The sequence below is a fragment of the Staurois parvus genome, unplaced genomic scaffold, assembly GCF_062004578.1.
Source record: "Staurois parvus isolate SC_StPar_1 unplaced genomic scaffold, SC_StPar_1.0 ptg000166l, whole genome shotgun sequence".
NCBI classification, from domain to species: Eukaryota; Metazoa; Chordata; class Amphibia; order Anura; family Ranidae; genus Staurois; species Staurois parvus.
The window spans coordinates 4,842,343-4,860,360 of record NW_028317962.1 but is presented as its reverse complement, the minus strand read 5'-3'; the positions used below and the strand labels follow the sequence as shown (position 1 = coordinate 4,860,360).

At 44.9% G+C, this 18,018-nt stretch overlaps 1 protein-coding gene across 1 annotated transcript in view; it reads right to left on the bottom strand.

Annotated features, from left to right (window-relative positions):
• The window catches only part of COP1 (COP1 E3 ubiquitin ligase), a 266,316-nt gene extending 248,601 nt beyond the window's left edge, over positions 1–17,715 (bottom strand). Inside the window, exon 1 of the mRNA XM_089676332.1 lies at positions 17,319–17,715. Within this exon, the coding sequence (XP_089532458.1) occupies positions 17,319–17,602 (284 nt within the window). The 5' untranslated portion in view covers positions 17,603–17,715. The remainder of the gene's footprint in view (positions 1–17,318) is intronic.
• Between the last annotated feature and the right edge of the window lie 303 nt (positions 17,716–18,018).

Below are 18,018 nucleotides of genomic sequence, written 5' to 3'. Positions count from 1 at the left end.
ATGCTTGCACCACCATGCTTCACTGTCTTCACAGTGTACTGTGGCTTGAATTCAGTGTTTGGGGGTCGTCTGACAAACTGTCTCCGGCCACTAGATCCAAAAAGAACAATCTTACTTTCATCAGTCCACAAAATGTTGCGCCATTTCTCTTTAGGCCAATCAATGTGCTCTTTGGCAAATTGTAACCTCTTCAGCGCGTCTTTTTTTCAACAGTGGGACTTTGCAGGGGCTTCTTGCAGATAGCTTGGCTTCACATAGGCGTCTTCTAATTGTAACAGTACTCACAGGTAACTTTAGACCTTCTTTCATCTTCCTGGAGCTGATTGTTGGCTGAGTCCTTGCCATTTTGGCTACTCTTAGATCCATTCGATTGGTAGTTTTTCGCTTTCTTTCACGTCCTTCAGGTTTTGGTTGCCATTTTAAAGCATTTGCAATTTTAGCTGAGCAGCCTATCATTTTCTGCACTTCTTTATATGTTTTCCCCTCTCCAATCAACTTTTTAATCAAGGTACGCTGTTCTTCTGAACAATGTCTGGAACGACCCATTTTCCTCAGAATTTCAGAGAGAAATGCACTGTAACCAGCATGTACATTTGCTGCCTTCCTTCCTGTTTTTCAAAGAATGAATGACCTAACTAATAGAACTCCACAATGATATTATTTTGAACATGTCCCTTTCAACGAGTGATTCAATTACACGGAATCAGCAGCATGCATGTCATGACTGTTGGGTCTGTTGGATTTCTATTACTCTACTACACCTGCTAGTAAATTATTTGCCATGTAGAAATATCATTTCTACCAAAAACAGTGATTGATCAGGTTAGGGATGTCTGACTGCTATTATTTTGAACACAACTGTACGTGTTTGTTGAGAAGTATAGATTTAATGTAGCACGGCACATTCACATTTTTGGGGTGATTAGTTCACTTTTTTGCTTGCAGTTTTTTTTTTTATATAAATATACACATGTATATAACTGGTGTGCAAAATCATTTTACACAAATATTTTTACTCCGGCCTGCTCATAGAGTTACATAAAGTTTCATCAGGTATGCCTGATAACTGACCACTCAAGAATGAACTCAGTTAGAAGTTTACTTATTTCAATTTTGAATGTCACAGAGGTACTTTAAAGCAGGGCTTAAAATTTCAAGTCCTGAGCTACTAGCCAAGCCTTAAGAGTTACTCGCCACCAAACACACACACACAGCCACATGTATACACACACAGGCACGTAAAGACACGCATACACACAGATACATGTACATACACAGAAATACAGACATGTAAATACATACACACAAACACATGTACAGATACACAGACACATACAGGTGAAACTCGAAAAATTACAATATTGTGCAAAAGTTCATATATTTCAGTAATGCAATTTAAAAGGTGAAATATATGAGATAGACTCATTACATGCAAAGCAAGATAGTTCAAGCCTTGATTTGTCATAATTGTGATGATTATGGCTTACAGCTCATGAAAACCCCAAATCCACAATCTCAGAAAATTAGAATATTACATGCAATCAATAAAACAAGGATTGTACATAGAACAATATCAGACCTTTAAAAAGTATAAGCATGCATGTACTCAGTACTTGGTTTGGGCCCCTTTTGCAGCAATTACTGCTTCAATGCGGCGTGGCATGGAAGCTATCAGCCTGTGGCACTGCTGAGGTGTTATGGAAGACCAGGATGCTTCAATAGCGGCCTTCAGCTCTTCTGCATTGTTTGGTCTCATGTCTCATCTTTCTCTTGGCAATGCCCCATAGATTCTCTATGGGGTTCAGGTCAGGTGAATTTGTTGGCCAATCAAGCACAGTAATCCCACAGTCATTGAACCAGGTTTTGGTGCTTTTGGCAGTGTGGGCAGGTGCCAAGTCCTGCTGGAAAATGAAGTCAGCATCCCATAAAGCTCGTCTGCGGAAGGAAGCATGAAGTACGCCAAAATCTCCTGGTAGACGGCTGCGTTGACCCTGAACTTAATGAAGCACAGTGGACCAACACCAGCAGATGACATGGCTCCCCAAATGGTTTCCAAATGAGATGCAAAAGTTGCTCTCATCAGAAAAGAGGACTTTGGACCACTGAGCAACAGACCAGGTCTGTTTTTCTTTAGCCCATGTAAGACGCTTCTGACGTTGTTTGTTGTTCAGGAGCGGCTTGACAAGAGAAATACAACATTTGAAGCCCATGTCCAGGATCCGTCTGTGTGTGGTGGCTCTTGATTCACTGACTCCAGCCTCAGTCCACTCCTGGTGAAAGTCCCCAACACTTTTGAATGGCCTTTTCCTGACAATCCTCTCCAGGCTGCAGTCATCCCTGCTGCTTGTGCACCTTTTTCTTCCACACTTTTCCCTTCCACATAACTTTCTATTAATGTGCTTTGATACAGCACTTTGGGAACATCCAACTTCTTTTGCAATTACCTTTTGAGGCTTTCCCTCCTTATGGAGGGTGTCAATGATGGTTTTCTGCACAACTGTCAGGTCAGCAGTCTTTCCCATGATTGTGATTCCTACTTAACCAGGCAGAGACCATTTAAAGGCTCAGGAACCCTTTGCAGGTGTCATGGCTTAATTAGCGGATTAGAGTGGGACACCTTAAGCCGAGAATATTGCACCTTTTCACAATATTCTAATTTTCTGTGATTATGGATTTGGGGTTTTCATGAGCTGTAAGCCATAATCATCACAATGATGACAAATCACGGCTTGAACTATCTTGCTTTGCATGTAATGAGTCTCATATATTAGTTTCACCTTTTACGTTGCATTATTGAAATAAATTAACTTTTGCACAATATTCTCAATTTTTCGAGTTTCACCTGTACACACACACAGCCCTATAAAAAGTTGCAGTACTTCGTTGTTCACTCACAGAGCCGGGTACTGCACTCTAGGGGGAGGCAGAGAGCACAGCACACACTCCTTCCTTTGCTTTCACTGCGCTCAGCTATTGAACAGTCTGACGGCTCCCAGTGCCAATGACAGATCCGGCCTGAGCTCCGAGCCTGCTCAGCAAGACGGCCCTGGGGTACACACTCGCCCCCACCATAATTTCCACTCGCCATTGGCGAGCGGAAATTTCAAGCCCTACTTTAAAGGATAAGTTCACCTTTGGGAACATGGTTAGGTTGGCACATATAACATGTTTTTGCTCCTGCAATGCTCTGATCTCCCTCCCACAAAAAAAAAAAGGTGCATTTATTGCTTTTTTGTCCCCAAAAAAAGTGAACATATTCATTAAATGTAATTTAAAGTGGTTCTAAAAAGGCAGAAGAGGAGGATAGGGGCCGCTCTGTGCAAAACCATTACACAGAGCAGGTAAGTATGACATGTTCGTGTTTTTATTTATTTATTTTTTTTAATTCTACCTTTAATATCAAAGTATTAAATATACTAAATCAAGAGCAGACATTACAAATTTACTTTCATAACAAAGAGCATGAGAATGTATTAGTCTCTTATTTACTTAGCAAAGGTTAAACAGCTATATATAAAACCATATCAGATTTTAATAAGGAAAGAACAGTTTTTGGAGCTAACAAAAATAAGGCATGGCAAGAAGTACTGCAGAGATCACAGTAAGGGTGACAGATGTGCCATCACATCCGATACTGGCAATGACGTGAACTTTTGGAAGATAAATCATTTATGGCTAGCCATTAGAGTAGATTGCACAACTGAACTGAGTGTTTTAACAGCAGATCCCAATAGAAAACTTTTATAACAGTAATCATTACATGATTTCTGGAGCAAGAGTAGTAAAATGTGGGAAGTAAAGTTTCATGTGAAGAAAACATTTTGTCTTAACCTGTTAACTGACAGAATGGTAGAATCATTTACTCTTGCGTATGCAGACAAAATACAAATCAGGAGAGGGAAACAAGCGTTAGCCGATAGTCATGCAATGGGGGATGACAGGAACTGAACACAAGTGAAAAGCATGGTGGAGGAAACAATGCTTGCCCTGCTAGGAATAGTCCCATGGCCAATCAGAACCTCCATCTAGAAAGAATGGCATTTAAAAGTCCCTGCAAGTAGTATGCATGTGGCTAACCTCAGCGAAGAATGATCAACTTCTAGTTTAAGGTCAGTGAATCTGACCCCAAGCTTAACTTGACAACCCATGACTTCACAAGGTTTACTGAATTGCCAATAGCTGCATACTGCCAAGGAAGGGCTTTAAAACCATAGCCCCAAGCAAAAGGACAATATATCTTTTGCCAAGTACCAAACAGACTAGATGCTGTGTCCACTCTAATCATGACTTCAGCACTGGAAACTCATGGTTCAGACTTCGCTATTATAATTGAAAGCCATAAGGAACACAGAGAGACTCTGAACAGAAAATTAATCATATAGGCCTGGAGCACAGTGGGTGTTTAGCCCCAATGCACGAGGCTCCAATGATTAGCTGTGGATGGAGGGCACAGATGCACTGTCCAGCCATGTTGCCAGCAGGCAAACACTATGAGAGGCTGACAACAGCTCTGAGTGGATAATACATTGAGTGGTACTTACATTTGGGCATTAAGCACTCAGGGACAATACTCAGAACACAAGAAGCCTGTGTTCCAGGTATATGTCTCTTGCACATACTGCCCTAACTGCCAGTACCAATCAATGCCAGCCAGGTCTGTTGCCAGCATTTCAGTTTGACACGCTGCCAGTAGCTAAAGGCCAGAATTCCATGCATCAGGGCTAAACACCCAATGAGCACATGGACTTAAACGTCAACTTCAGGGCTCAAAAACAGACCACAAAGCTAATGTTTGCCGCTGTGGGCTACCAGAAACCATCAAAGGTCTAAATTCATCAATCACTGCTCTTTTCGAAGAACTGGTGCCTGAACTGTCCTTTGAGCGCCACGAGCTTGACTGCATCAACAGAGCTCTTATGAAGGCACTTCTATTGACTGTTCACAGACCTCTCACCATCCACTATTGCATGCCACAGGGATATTTGCCCATACTTGTGTTACATTAACAGCAACCAGGCTACCAATGAGGCTTCCCTCTGAAACTTCAATTTCTCCATCTAGGGACTCTGCATACTGTGGCAATCCAGTCAAGGAGCCTTTTAATTGAATGCTATTATGTTAATCAGGTCAACTTATCTCAGCTATCTCCTTCCCCTGAATGTAAGAGAGATTCCATGTAAATTATGTTCCACCATATTTCCCTACTTTGAGTATTATTCCTAAAATATGCCCTTATGAAACAGAGTTGGAGGGGCTATATCATATTAACTTACAAATCACTCCAGTGTAGCCTTGGAGAATGGATTGTGTTATAGCAGAGGTCAAAAACTTGTAGATCGCATCCAGGTGACTGGTAGATCATGGTCTGTGCTTGATGCCCCCCCCCATCCCAGAGCATCAAAGTGCAATCCAGAAGGTCTACTTGTAAAGTTGGAGCTGTAATAGGAAGCAAGAGCCTCATAAGCTGATGCCTCCCCTGTAGTACCGGCTCCTGTTCCATGCGGAGTGATACCAACTGCTCTCCACCTCTTATCCCAGCTAGAGCTCTCCACAGGGGAGCCAGCAGCAAGAAAGAAGAGATCTTCAGGTCAATATGAAGCAATATATTGGTCATAATACTATATAGCTGCTTTCACACGGATGCGCTGCAGTTTACCCACACAGTGGGTGCAGTGCATTGTATCTGCAGCTTTCCTGTGAGTTTGCTGCACTTAGCCATAGATTTCTATTATATTCTGCAAGTTTGGTGCACTCTAATAGTGCACAAAAACTCCTGAATGCAGGAATTTTGGTGTGCTTTCAGAAAGCGCACCACACCTGCAGAAGTCTAATGCAAAGTGCAGCTAACCCAGGAAAGTCACAGATGCACTGCGCTAAACCCGCGGTGCAGGTAAACCGCAGCACATCATTGTGAAAGCAGCCTTATAGGGGGCTCAGAACAATAAGGGTTCATTTACATGCGCAATTTGGGGGTGGTAAAACCCCATAGTTAAGATATTTTTATTTTCGCTCAAGCCGCAACCACTCCCCCTTTAGCTGCAATGGCTAGGGATACCCATGTTGCAGCAGCAGTTAAACGCCCTGTCATGGTTGGTGGGCATAGCACCTGCCGAGCACGACCCATTCAAGTGAATGAGGCCACTCTGCAAGTGCCCTGCAACCTTGTGCAGTACAACAAAAAAAGGAGTTAAAGCAGGCAGCGTTGTGTTGCTTTCTCACTACCCGCTTTAACCCCCTGAACCCCACAGAAGCATGCAGATAAGGGGCGCTTGCAGAGTGGCCCCACTTACTTGAATGGCTGGTAGAACCCATCAAAAGCAACAGAGGGTTTACTTCCTGCCTCTAAGGTTGCCTACCCGTGATATAGGATAGACAGAATAATGACCCTCTAGGTTCTAAAGTCCTCCCACACCTCTTCTAGCTATCCCTAAAGACATTTACTTAGTACAGGTGCAAGGTAAACTTTTGTCAGGGATTTAAAAAATTTATTATAGATCGATGTATACCCGATGGTAATATTTTTTTTATAGAAGTTCTCTTTACATTACCGCTCTTAGTGTGGTAGCATTATATTAGACTCCCGTTGACTTCCTCCATTGCTTCCTGTCCTGTATTTTAAGTGCCAGGTCTAAATTTGAACACGAACAAGTGAAATTTTTTTCCCTGCATTAAGGTAAAAAAACATTTGCCCCAGTTTACACTTCAAAGTCGCATGACAAGTCAAAACACATTAATTTCAATTGGTGCCAAATGAAGTCGCAATAACAAAAAAAAAAAAAAAAAAAAGAAGAAGTTCCTGCACTACTTTTCTGCAATTTGCCCAATACACATTTTAAAAGATGTTAAAGATGTGCATACCATAGATGGTATATTTTATACTACACAAATTGCTGACCCCAAGGGTAGTTACCTTCTTGTCAGCACGATTATGGATGTCCCAGCCACAACTGTGTTAATATGCACCAAATACAAGTCAACTGCTTTTTTTCAACCATCTTCTTCATACAGTTCTGCTTCACTGCTGCTCTCAATAGCCACATTTAGATCAGGTTCATATATGTGCGGGGCCGGTTTCAGTGCAATTTGTAAAAAGGAGTCTGGTGCGGTTTCATTCAACGGTTCAGGTGCAAATTTTTAAAGGGTATGATAATTTAAATCGCACCTGACTCTTGAAATACGCACTGTGGCTGCACCGCACCTATATGAATCGGGTGCAGTACAAAACGCATCCAATTCGCATATATGTGAACCAGGGCTCAACTGAAACAGACTCTTTAACCGACCGCCCTATAGCAGAAATACTGCTACAGGGTGGCACGGGTGCGCAAAATCACGTATTTACAGTGGGGCAAAAAAGTATTTAGTCAGCCACCAATTGTGCAAGTTCACCCACTTAAAAAGATGAGAGAGGCCTGTAATTGGCATCATAGGTAGACCTCAACTATGAGAGACAAAATGAGAAAAAAAATCCAGACAAATCACATTGGTTGATTTGGAAATTATTTATTTGCAAATTTTGGTGGAAAATAAGTATTTGGTCAATATCAAAAGTTCATCTCAATACTTTGTTATATATCCTTTGTTGGCAATGACAGAGGTCAAACGTTTCCTGTAAGTCTTCACAAGGTTGGCACACACTGTTGCTGGTATGTTGGCCCATTCCTCCATGCAGATCTCCTCTAGAGCAGTGATATTTTGGGGCTGTCGCTGGGTAACATGGACTTTCAACTCCCTCCAAAGGTTTTCTATGGGGTTGAGATCTGGAGACTGGCTAGGCCACTCCAGGACCTTGAAATGCTTCTTACGAAGCCACTCCTTCGTTGCCCAGGCAGTATGTTTGGGATCATTGTCATGTTGAAAACCCAGCCAGGTTTCATCTTCAATGCCCTTGCTGATGGAAGGAGGTCTCACGATACATGGCCCCATTCATTCTGTCCTGTACATGGATCAGTCATCCTGGTCCCTTTGCAGGGAAACAGCCCCAAAGCATGATGTTGCCACCCCCATGCTTCACAGTAGGTATGGTGTTCTTTGGATGCAACTCAGCATTCTCTCTCCTCCAAACACGATGAGTTGTGTTTCTACCAAACAGTTCTATTTTGGTTCATCTGATCATATGACATTCTCCCAATCCTCTTCTGGATCATCCATATGCTCTCTAGCAAACTTCAGACGGGCCCGGACATGTACTGGCTTAAGCAGGGGGACACATCTGGCACTGCAGGATCTGAGTCCCTGGCGGCGTAGTGTGTTACTGATGGTAGCCTTTGTTACGTTGGTCCCAGCTCTCTGCAGGTCATTCACTAGGTCCCCCCGTGTGGTCCATGATTTTTGCTCACCGTTCTTGTGATCATTTTGACCCCACGGGGTGAGATCTTGCGTGGAGCCCCAGATCGAGGGAGATTATCAGTGGTCTTGTATGTCTTCCATTTTCTAATTATTACTCCCACAGTTGATTTGTTCACACCAAGCTGCTTGCCTATTGCAGATTCAGTCTTCCCAGCCTGGTGCAGGTCTACAATGTAGTTTCTGGTGTCCTTCGACAGCTCTTTGGTCTTCACCATAGTGGAGTTTGGAGTGTGACTGTTTGAGGTTGTGGACAGGTGTCTTTTATACTGATAACAAGTTCAAAGAGGTGCCTTTGATACAGGTAATGAGTGCAGGACAGAGGAGCCTCTTAAAGAAGAAGGTACAGGTCTGTGAGAGCCAGAAATCTTGCTTGTTTGTAGGTGACCAAATACTTATTTTCCACCATAATTTGCAAATAAATTCTTTCCAAATCAGCCAATGTGATTGTCTGGATTTGTTTTCTCATTTTGTCTCTCGTAGTTGAGGTCTCCCTATGATGCCAATTACAGACCTCTCTCATCTTTTTAAGTGGGAGAACTTACACAATTGGTGCCTGACTAAATACTTTTTTGCCACACTGATATATATATATATATATATATATATATATATATATATATATATATATTTTACACACGTGATTTTAGATTTCCGGGTAGGGGAGCGCGCCCTTACCCGTGCCACCATTTGCAGCTGCGGCTGTCATTCACCGGGTCCTAGCCGGTGATTATCAGCAACCAATAGGGAGCAGGGCTGCTTTGTTTACCAACAGTCCTCCTCACTGTCAGTTTGGGCACACTGCTCTGGATGGCTGTGCACAGCCATCCAGAGCAGTGCGCCTACAGTGAAGCACACACCCCCGCCCCTTAGTAAAACACTCCCAGCACAGTTAACCCTTTGATCACCCCTCATGTTAACCCCTTCTTGCCCAGTGCCATTTGTACAGTGTCAGCGCTTTTTTTTTTTTTTTAAACACTGATCACTGTATGGTGTCGCTGGGGATGTCAGTGACACCAAGTCAGTACCCCTCGCAGTGTCAGATTGCCCATCGCAGTCACGCTATAAGTCGCTGATAGCCACCATTATTACGAAGGAAAAAAAATTCCAGTACCTATACAGCCATTTGTAAACGCTATAACTTTCATGTAAACTTGTGCCTCCCACATAGCGTCAGTTTGCCCATCAGTACACCAGTGTTAGATAATAAGTTTATGTGAAATCTCTATTAATGGATGTAAATGGTGTTGTAATTGCAAGTATATTTTGGTTAGATGGAAATGTACAGTATTTGGGCCATTGAGTGTTTTGCAGCATCAAGGCTTTCTGGCTTCCATGCTGGTGTAGATGTATATGGAGTTTTCCACTGTAGAAGTTCTGGACTTTTGTTGTCCACTTCGCATATCTCACATGAGTAGTAAACAGCAGCCTCGTTTTAACTTCCAATCAGGCCGTGCCCAATATACATTGGCTAGGTACAGTGTCCAATTAGTGAGCATTATATTTATTTATTTAAGGTACTTATATAGCGCCGTCAATTTACACCGCGCTTAACACACATATTGTACATTCACATCAGTCCCTAACCCTCAAGGAGCGTACAATCTAAGGTCCCTAACTCACATTCATACATACACACACTAGGGACAATTTAGACAGGAGCTAATTAACCTACCAGCATGTCTTTAGAGTGTGGGAGGAAACCGGAGTACTTGGAGGAAACCCACGCAGGCACAGGGAGAACATACAAACTCCAGACAGGTGGTGCCGTGGTTGGGATTTGAACCAACAACCCTAGTGGTGCTAGGCGGAAGTGCTAACCATTTAGCCACAGTACAGACAGGAGGGTGGATTTAAGGCCTGGTCACCCAGCTGGAGATCTTTTTGTGCTGGGACGCCCAGCAGGCAGCATGAGCAGACCTGACATTGAGAGGTAACTAACTTTATACCTGTATTGTACATTGTATTTTAAACATGGTTTTGTGAATACATGGTAAATATCAATTTAAGTACTGCTTAGCAGTGTAATTTGTATATATTATGTACCTCTATCAATAAATGTATATAGCAGATTGAACTACCTCTTTTGTGTAGGAACTCTCAGATCTAGCTGTGTACATGTAAATACTCCTAAAAGGATTGGGATGTATTCACAAATACATGTAACCTAGTCAACACCAGTAATACCATTTAACCCCTTGATTGCCTGGAACACACTCACATACACAATAAACCTCCATTGCTAGTATAAATGTCTGAACGGACCAATATCTTTGATCAGATCAGCACTATACCAACGTTCACATTATTGTAGTGCTGCAAAAATGCGTTAGCGGGATCAGCCCCGGCACCTGCATTTAGCCCCTACGCTTACCTCCCTCTTCTCCCCCAGAAAGTGCAGTGTCAGTATGTCACGGTCACTTGATACATTGCACACAAAACCACAGTGTTCGCAGAATCAGGCCGGATCTCTGCTAGCACTTGCTGGTAAAATTTTGATGACTCTCATATGCCGCAGAGTGCAGTACTGGTACCGCTCTACCTTTTGGTGAACTGGCGAGCACCAGCGGCCTAGTACATCCTGATATTTCACATACCAGCACTGCAGTATCACTTGGTGACGCAGCGAGTCCCATAAGTGCAGTACAAGCTGGTGCGGTGGCGAGCACAAGCAGTGTCCCACAGCCAGCAAGAATTCGCACACAGGCCCACAGAGCCCCTAGTATCCTTCCGGATGTGCTTTCAAATCCCAATTGGCAGCTCACAAATTCTGCAGCACTCGTACTTCCCCCAATTCACTGCCCAACCTGGAATTCAGGTGGAAACAGCAAATTTAAATACTCCTTGATTTTTTTGGAGCTGTTTTTCACAGAAGATCTGTATGCATTGATTGTGGATCAAAGCAATTTATATACACAACAGTTTATCACCGCCAACCCAAATTCAAACCTTGCCAGACCATTCACATGGAAACCCATTACAATTTCTAAATTTAAAAATTTTTGGGCCTAACCCTCAACATGGGCATAACAAAAAAAAAAAAAATTTAATTGCGTTTGTATTGGTCCACAAACCCAATTCATCATATGCCCGTGTTCTCTGCTGCCATGGCCAGGCATAGATATGAGAGTATACAATGTGTTTTATGCATTTCAAAAACACACTGTCGTCCACGAGGTGACCATGAAGTTTACCAGCTCCACAAAATTCGGCCCCTCGTAAATCACCTTAACCAAAAATTTGCAGATGTCTATACTCCGCAGCAAAACATCTGCGTTGATTAGTCCCTCATTAATTTTTCTGGCCGCATTGCATTCAAACAAACAATTTCTCCCCAACAAACGTGCCAGATATGGGGTCAAGATGTATAAGACCTGTGAGAAGGCAACAGGCTATACATATAAGTTTTGGACTTACGAGGGAAAAGATAGTCTCCCCCCCCCCCCGATGCCCAGACTACATGTTGAGCAGTGGCAAGACAGCTTGGGACTTGATGTCATTCTTTTTCCATATGGGGTACCACTTATACGTGGACAATTTTTATTCAAGTGTGCCACTATTTAGACATTTGTACAATCTTGGAATTGGCACATGTGGCACCGTGCGACCTAATCGCCAGGGCTTCCCCCAACGGCTTGTAAATACCTGTCTTAGAATGGGGGAAAAAAGCCAGCTTGAGAAATGATGATGTCTTTCAGCTGCAGCACCAACTTGTTTATTCTGACAGCAACAGGGTCTTGCTCTCAGAATATACAGGTGAAACTCGAAAAATTACAATATCGTGCAAAAGTTCATTTATTTCAGTATTGCAACTTAAAAGGTGAAACTAATATATGAGATAATATTTATAAAGAACCTCCTGCGCTTAGATGGATCCCCTACTGAAAGCTGCTAACACCCACCTTTTGACCAAAAAAAGCATGCAAAATATAAGTATTGACTGGTGTAGCACTAATATAAAAAGGACAATGTATAAAATCGTATTGAACAAATAAACAAAGTAAATAAACATAAAACCAGACTCCCTTTATGATAACCCCAATGGGGGAATATAGCCGTGAATGGCCAAGTGAATATAGTGGTTCCCTCTTAGGAACACGATGCACAAACACGTGTAGGTGAGACACCACTCAACCAAGCAATGAGTGATAATAGTAGATACACAAAATAGTCCACTTCAAACAAATAGTGTGAATATCTCTGCAAACGTAAAAGTGCCACTGGTGTCACAATCCTTAAGTGGTCTGGGTGCCCCCTCACCTCCTTGCAATGACCCCAAGGGTCAGCTCACTTGTATAATAAGCTTTATGCTCAGGAGCCACCTCGTCCAATCAGGGACCACACATTTAAGTAGATGATCACAAGCCAAACATCCCTCCTAGCAGGATGTTTGGCTTGTGATCATCTACTTAAATGTGAGTAGGCATTTTAATGTATTTTACAAAAATAAAGTACTGTATTACGCTATGGAGGATCTTTTTTATCTCTGAACATGACCCTGCTGTTGTGAGAGATATTTATAAAATGATTGGAGGAGATCTGAAAGGTAGTGGCTCTACTGTGGTATCCAGTATGGTCCCTGATTGGACGAGGTGGCTTCTGAGCATAAAGCTTATTATAAATCATTTCATAACTTTTTCCGCCTTTAATTTGACCTATAATCTGCACAGCTCAATTGAAAAACAAACTGAAATCTTTTTTGGGGGGTAAATAAACTAAACTAATGTGGTTGCATAAGTGTGCACACCTTCCAGCTGTTCTAGCAGATCTTTCCTGACATTTTCTTAGTCACATCGTACAGCAAAAGCCATGGTCCGGAGAGAGCTTCAAATGCATCAGAGGGATCTCATAGTTAAAAGGTATCAGTCAGGAGAAGGGTACAAATGAATTTCCAAGGCATTATAGACACAGGGATGTTGGATCCTATCGACCAATGCCTGGAACATGTAGTTCTAGTCACCGGGCAGCTAGTTTTTTTTTTTTCTACCTTTTTTCTACCGGTCAGGTGAAAATAGGCGGCCGCCGATCGCTTCCACACAGTGCCAGCCTTTCCACGTCCCGCCGTGAGGTTTCCCCGGGCTCTGCTTGCCCATCTGCGGGCCTGGCTCACCGTCAGCTAGAGGGGGGGGGGGGGGGGGGAGAAGGGCAGACAAGTCCACTCCCCTCCCCTTCTTGTGCTGACCCGGAAGGGAACCTATAATGTCACTAACAGGTCCCCGTTGAGTGATTGTAATGCAATCTCCAGGAAAGAATGTAATGCGTTGCGATGTGTGCTGCATTACATTCAGTGGAGCAGAAGGGAGACATGCAGGTTCTTTTAGACCTTGGACATCTCAAAGAGAACCTGTCACCAAAAATAATCACATAGGGGACTATCCCCTATTTGATCAAAAAAAAATTGTTTTATATTGTAAAAAATGAAAGTCTCATATCTTGGAATATGCGAGACATACATAAAAGCCGGACATATCGGATGGAGGATGAGCAGGCGAACAGTTTGATGGGTCACTCACCTTATCTCGGGCGCCCGGGAAGGCAGAGAAATAGATCTCGCGAACCGTGTAGCATACAACTTCATAATTCAAGTCTAAATAATCCTCAGACTTGTCTGCATAATAATATACCCGCGGGTGGACTGTCGCTTGTGCAGATGGAAAGTTATGGACCAGAATATGAATTATGAAAGATGTGGGCTCCAGTTTAGGGTTCTGCCTGACGATCCCTCTCTAAACAGGGGATTGGTCTTTTACTTCAGAACCACCCCCTGCTGGGAAACTTTAAAGCAGGCTGTCAAGCCCAAGAGAAGTTAGTTGAAGACATCTCCCAATTTTAACATCAATATACCACCTGGGAAGACCTGTGCCTTTCACTCTGAAACATGATCTGCTTACATCCAAGGCTTAATGGCAAGTAACTTAACCCTTTAACTTCTCCCTGTTATCTCTTTGCTGTGCTGTGTTGTTTTCTGTACACATACATACATTATATATATATATATATATATATATATATTTTCTTAGTTACATCTTCTCTGTAAATATTTTTATTGCACCCATTTGACCCTTTTAGTAATAAATCTCTCTTTTTGAAAGTGTTGAACTGTTTCTATAGCTCTTAATTGCAATTTCTGAATCCCTGCCTTTAAAGAGACGCTACCGTTTGTTTTAACCCTCTGTATAACAGGCCTGTATTATGACCGAGTTATGCAGTCGATTATATCAACCATTATAGTGTTATAGCTGAATGCCGAGTTTCCTCTCCTTCTCTGATCAAAAAGGAGGTGGTGGCAGTGTGAATGGGTTAATTGCGTAATTAACCTGACGCAGTAACAATTGATTCAGGCTGCTGGCACATTGATCGGTATCCATTAGCTGGAAAATCGTTGTGCAGCTGGGTGTGGCATTGTTACGCACGTCACATCACGGTTTTAGGTCGGCTAGCCCTTCGGCCACGAGTTTTGGTGAGAAGGTCTGGGGTCTGACGCTGCGATCGTGACACCGGGCAGATGGGGTTTTTTTTCACATTTTGCCCTGCTGCGAGCAAGTAGCAGGGTTACTTTTGAGATCAGGCTTATGGGAGCACAGTCAGCTAGGAGAGGATAGGATGAAACATCCCTCTTCCTGGGATAATGAGAGCTGCTAGTTACAGAGGGGTGTAGGGGTTGTTGTGTTCAGCCCCTCTGCTTCCTGCCCCCCCCCCCCCGGCAGCGGTGGGGTTAGTTGATGCGAGCTGGGACTTTTAGTTCCACAACATCCCTGTTCTGCTCATTCTTCACTTCATTTGTTTGCACAGCTTGGGGAAAGGGAATTAGGAAGAGAGGGGATAATTTCATACATCTTTATTCCCTTTTGTCTTTACTTCTCCCAGAGTATTGGTGAAAAACATTTAAAAAATACACTGATAAGTCCTCGTTCTAGGGGCCGCACCATGCTAGAACACATGAGTTTCTGTGTGTGCAGACTTCTGTTTTTGAAAGCCCATTCATTTCAATGGATTGCTGTCTGCAGACCACGCAAAAGTAGTTCAGGTGCTACTTATACAAACTTCATGGTACTATAGGCAGGCATAAATCCTATCGCCCCACACCCGGGACATGCATTTCTGTGCGCCACGTAGGTATATTTACATCAACTAATTGGAGTAAAACTGAAGATTTTGTAATCTAAGTTATATTATTAACCTTCCTTCCATGTAATGAGCCGAACAAATGTTCTATAGAACTCAGTTTTGTCAAGTTTGTCAGGGGTCCCTGTGACTTGCACCCCCACCATAGCATGCGTAGAGGGTGTCAGGGGTCCCTGTGACTTGCACCCCCACCATAGCATGCGTAGAGGGTCCCTGTGACTTGCACCCCCACCATAGCATGCGTAGAGGGTCCCTGTGACTTGCACCCCCACCATAGCATGCGTAGAGGGTCCCTGTGACTTGCACCCCCACCATAGCATGCGTAGAGGGTCCCTGTGACTTGCGCCCCCACCATAGCATGTGTAGAGGGTGTCGGGGGTCCCTGTGACTTGCACCCCCACCATAGCATGCGTAGAGGGTCCCTGTGACTTGCACCCCCACCATAGCATGCGTAGAGGGTCCCTGTGACTTGCACCCCCACCATAGCATGCGTAGAGGGTCCCTGTGACTTGCACCCCCACCATAGCATGCGTAGAGGGTCCCTGTGACTTGCACCCCCACCATAGCATGCGTAGAGGGTCCCTGTGTCTTGCACCCCCACCATAGCATGCGTAGAGGGTCCCTGTGTCTTGCACCCCCACCATAGCATGCGTAGAGGGTCCCTGTGACTTGCACCCCCACCATAGCATGCGTAGAGGGTGTCGGACCCGTTACTTGCACCCCTACCATAGTATGCGTAGAGTGTCAGGGGCCCATGTGACTTGCACCCCTACCATAGTATGCGTAGAGGGTGTCGGACCCCTGTTACTTGCACCCCCACCATAGTATGCGTAGAGGGTGTCAAGGGCCCCTGTGACTTGCACCCCCACCATAGTATGCGTAGAGGGTGTCAGGGTTCCCTGAGACTTGCACCCACACCAGAGTACGCGTAGAGGGTGTCAGGGGTCCCTGAGACTTGCACCCCCACCAGAGTATGCGTAGAGGGTGTCAGGGGCCCCTGTGACTTGCACCCCCACCATAGTATGCGTAGAGGGTGTCAAGGGCCCCTGTGACTTGCACCCCCACCAGAGTATGCGTAGTGGGTGTCAGGGGTCCCTGAGACTTGCACCCCCACCAGAGTATGTGTAGAGGGTGTCAGGGGTCCCTGAGACTTGCACCCCCACCAGAGTATGTGTAGAGGGTGTCAGGGGCCCCTGTGACTTGCACCCCCACCATAGTATGTGTAGAGGGTGTCAGACCCCTGTTACTTGCACCCACACCATAGTATGCGTAGAAGGTGTCGGACCCCTGTTACTTGCACCCACACCATAGTATGCGTAGAGGGTGTCGGACCCCTGTTACTTGCACCCACACCATAGTATGCGTAGAGGGTGTCAAGGGCCCCTGTGACTTGCACCCCCACCAGAGTATGCGTAGAGGGTGTCAAGGGCCCCTGTGACTTGCACCCCCACCAGAGTATGCGTAGAGGGTGTCAAGGGCCCCTGTGACTTGCACCCCCACCAGAGTATGCGTAGAGGGTGTCAGGGGTCCCTGAGACTTGCACCCCCACCAGAGTATGCGTAGAGGGTGTCAGGGGCCCCTGTGACTTGCACCCCCACCAGAGTATGCGTAGAGGGTGTCAAGGGCCCCTGAGACTTGCACCCCCACCAGAGTATGCGTAGTGGGTGTCAGGGGTCCCTGAGACTTGCACCCCCACCAGAGTATGTGTAGAGGGTGTCAGGGGCCCCTGTGACTTGCACCCCCACCATAGTATGTGTAGAGGGTGTCAGGGGCCCCTGTGACCTGGCTGCACTCCCCCTACAATCACTCTCAGGTTATGATTCATAAGAGGCCGCCGAGCTCCTCACCACACAAAGTCGTTGCTCTTGTCTTCATAGGAGTTGATGAGGCCGTTGCACAGTGGAGTAGGTAGGGGCCTCTTCCTCGGACCTGAGCCGCCGGACCTTCCTGCCAGCGCCGAGCTTCCTCCTGGAACGCCGAGCCTGGACAGTCCGCTCACCCCCACCAGTCCCTGACGCAGCGGCCCGGCTGAAGATGAACTAGACGGGGAGGAAGAAGACGAAGAGGAGGAAGACGGGCCTGTTCCACCTCCCGGCCCCGGGAGCTGCTGAGATTGCCGACCCGAGGACATGATCCGACCGAGGGATGCTCAGGCCTGGTACATTCTACTGTTCACCAGACGCGGAACAATAAAGTGTCAACAAGAGAACCACTTCCAGCCCGACACCGGAAGTGTCAGGCTAGTGACGGGGCGCCAGACGGACGCCACGCCTCCTCTGTGCTTGGGACTACGGCACCTGAATGAGGACAAACTACAGAGTTCTGCGAAGCTCTACCTGTCATGGCTGTGCAGCCTGTTTATACAGGGGATACACACTGCAGGGGGAATTATGGTACTATACTGAGGGGTGGGGGAAATATGTGACAAGAAGTGGTTGCCAACAGTAAAAATGCTTGTAAAACACACAAAAAACGATGCTTTGTGAACCCCACCTTACTGTCTGTTCAAAGTTTAACCACTTGCTGTCTGGACCATTTTTTAAATTT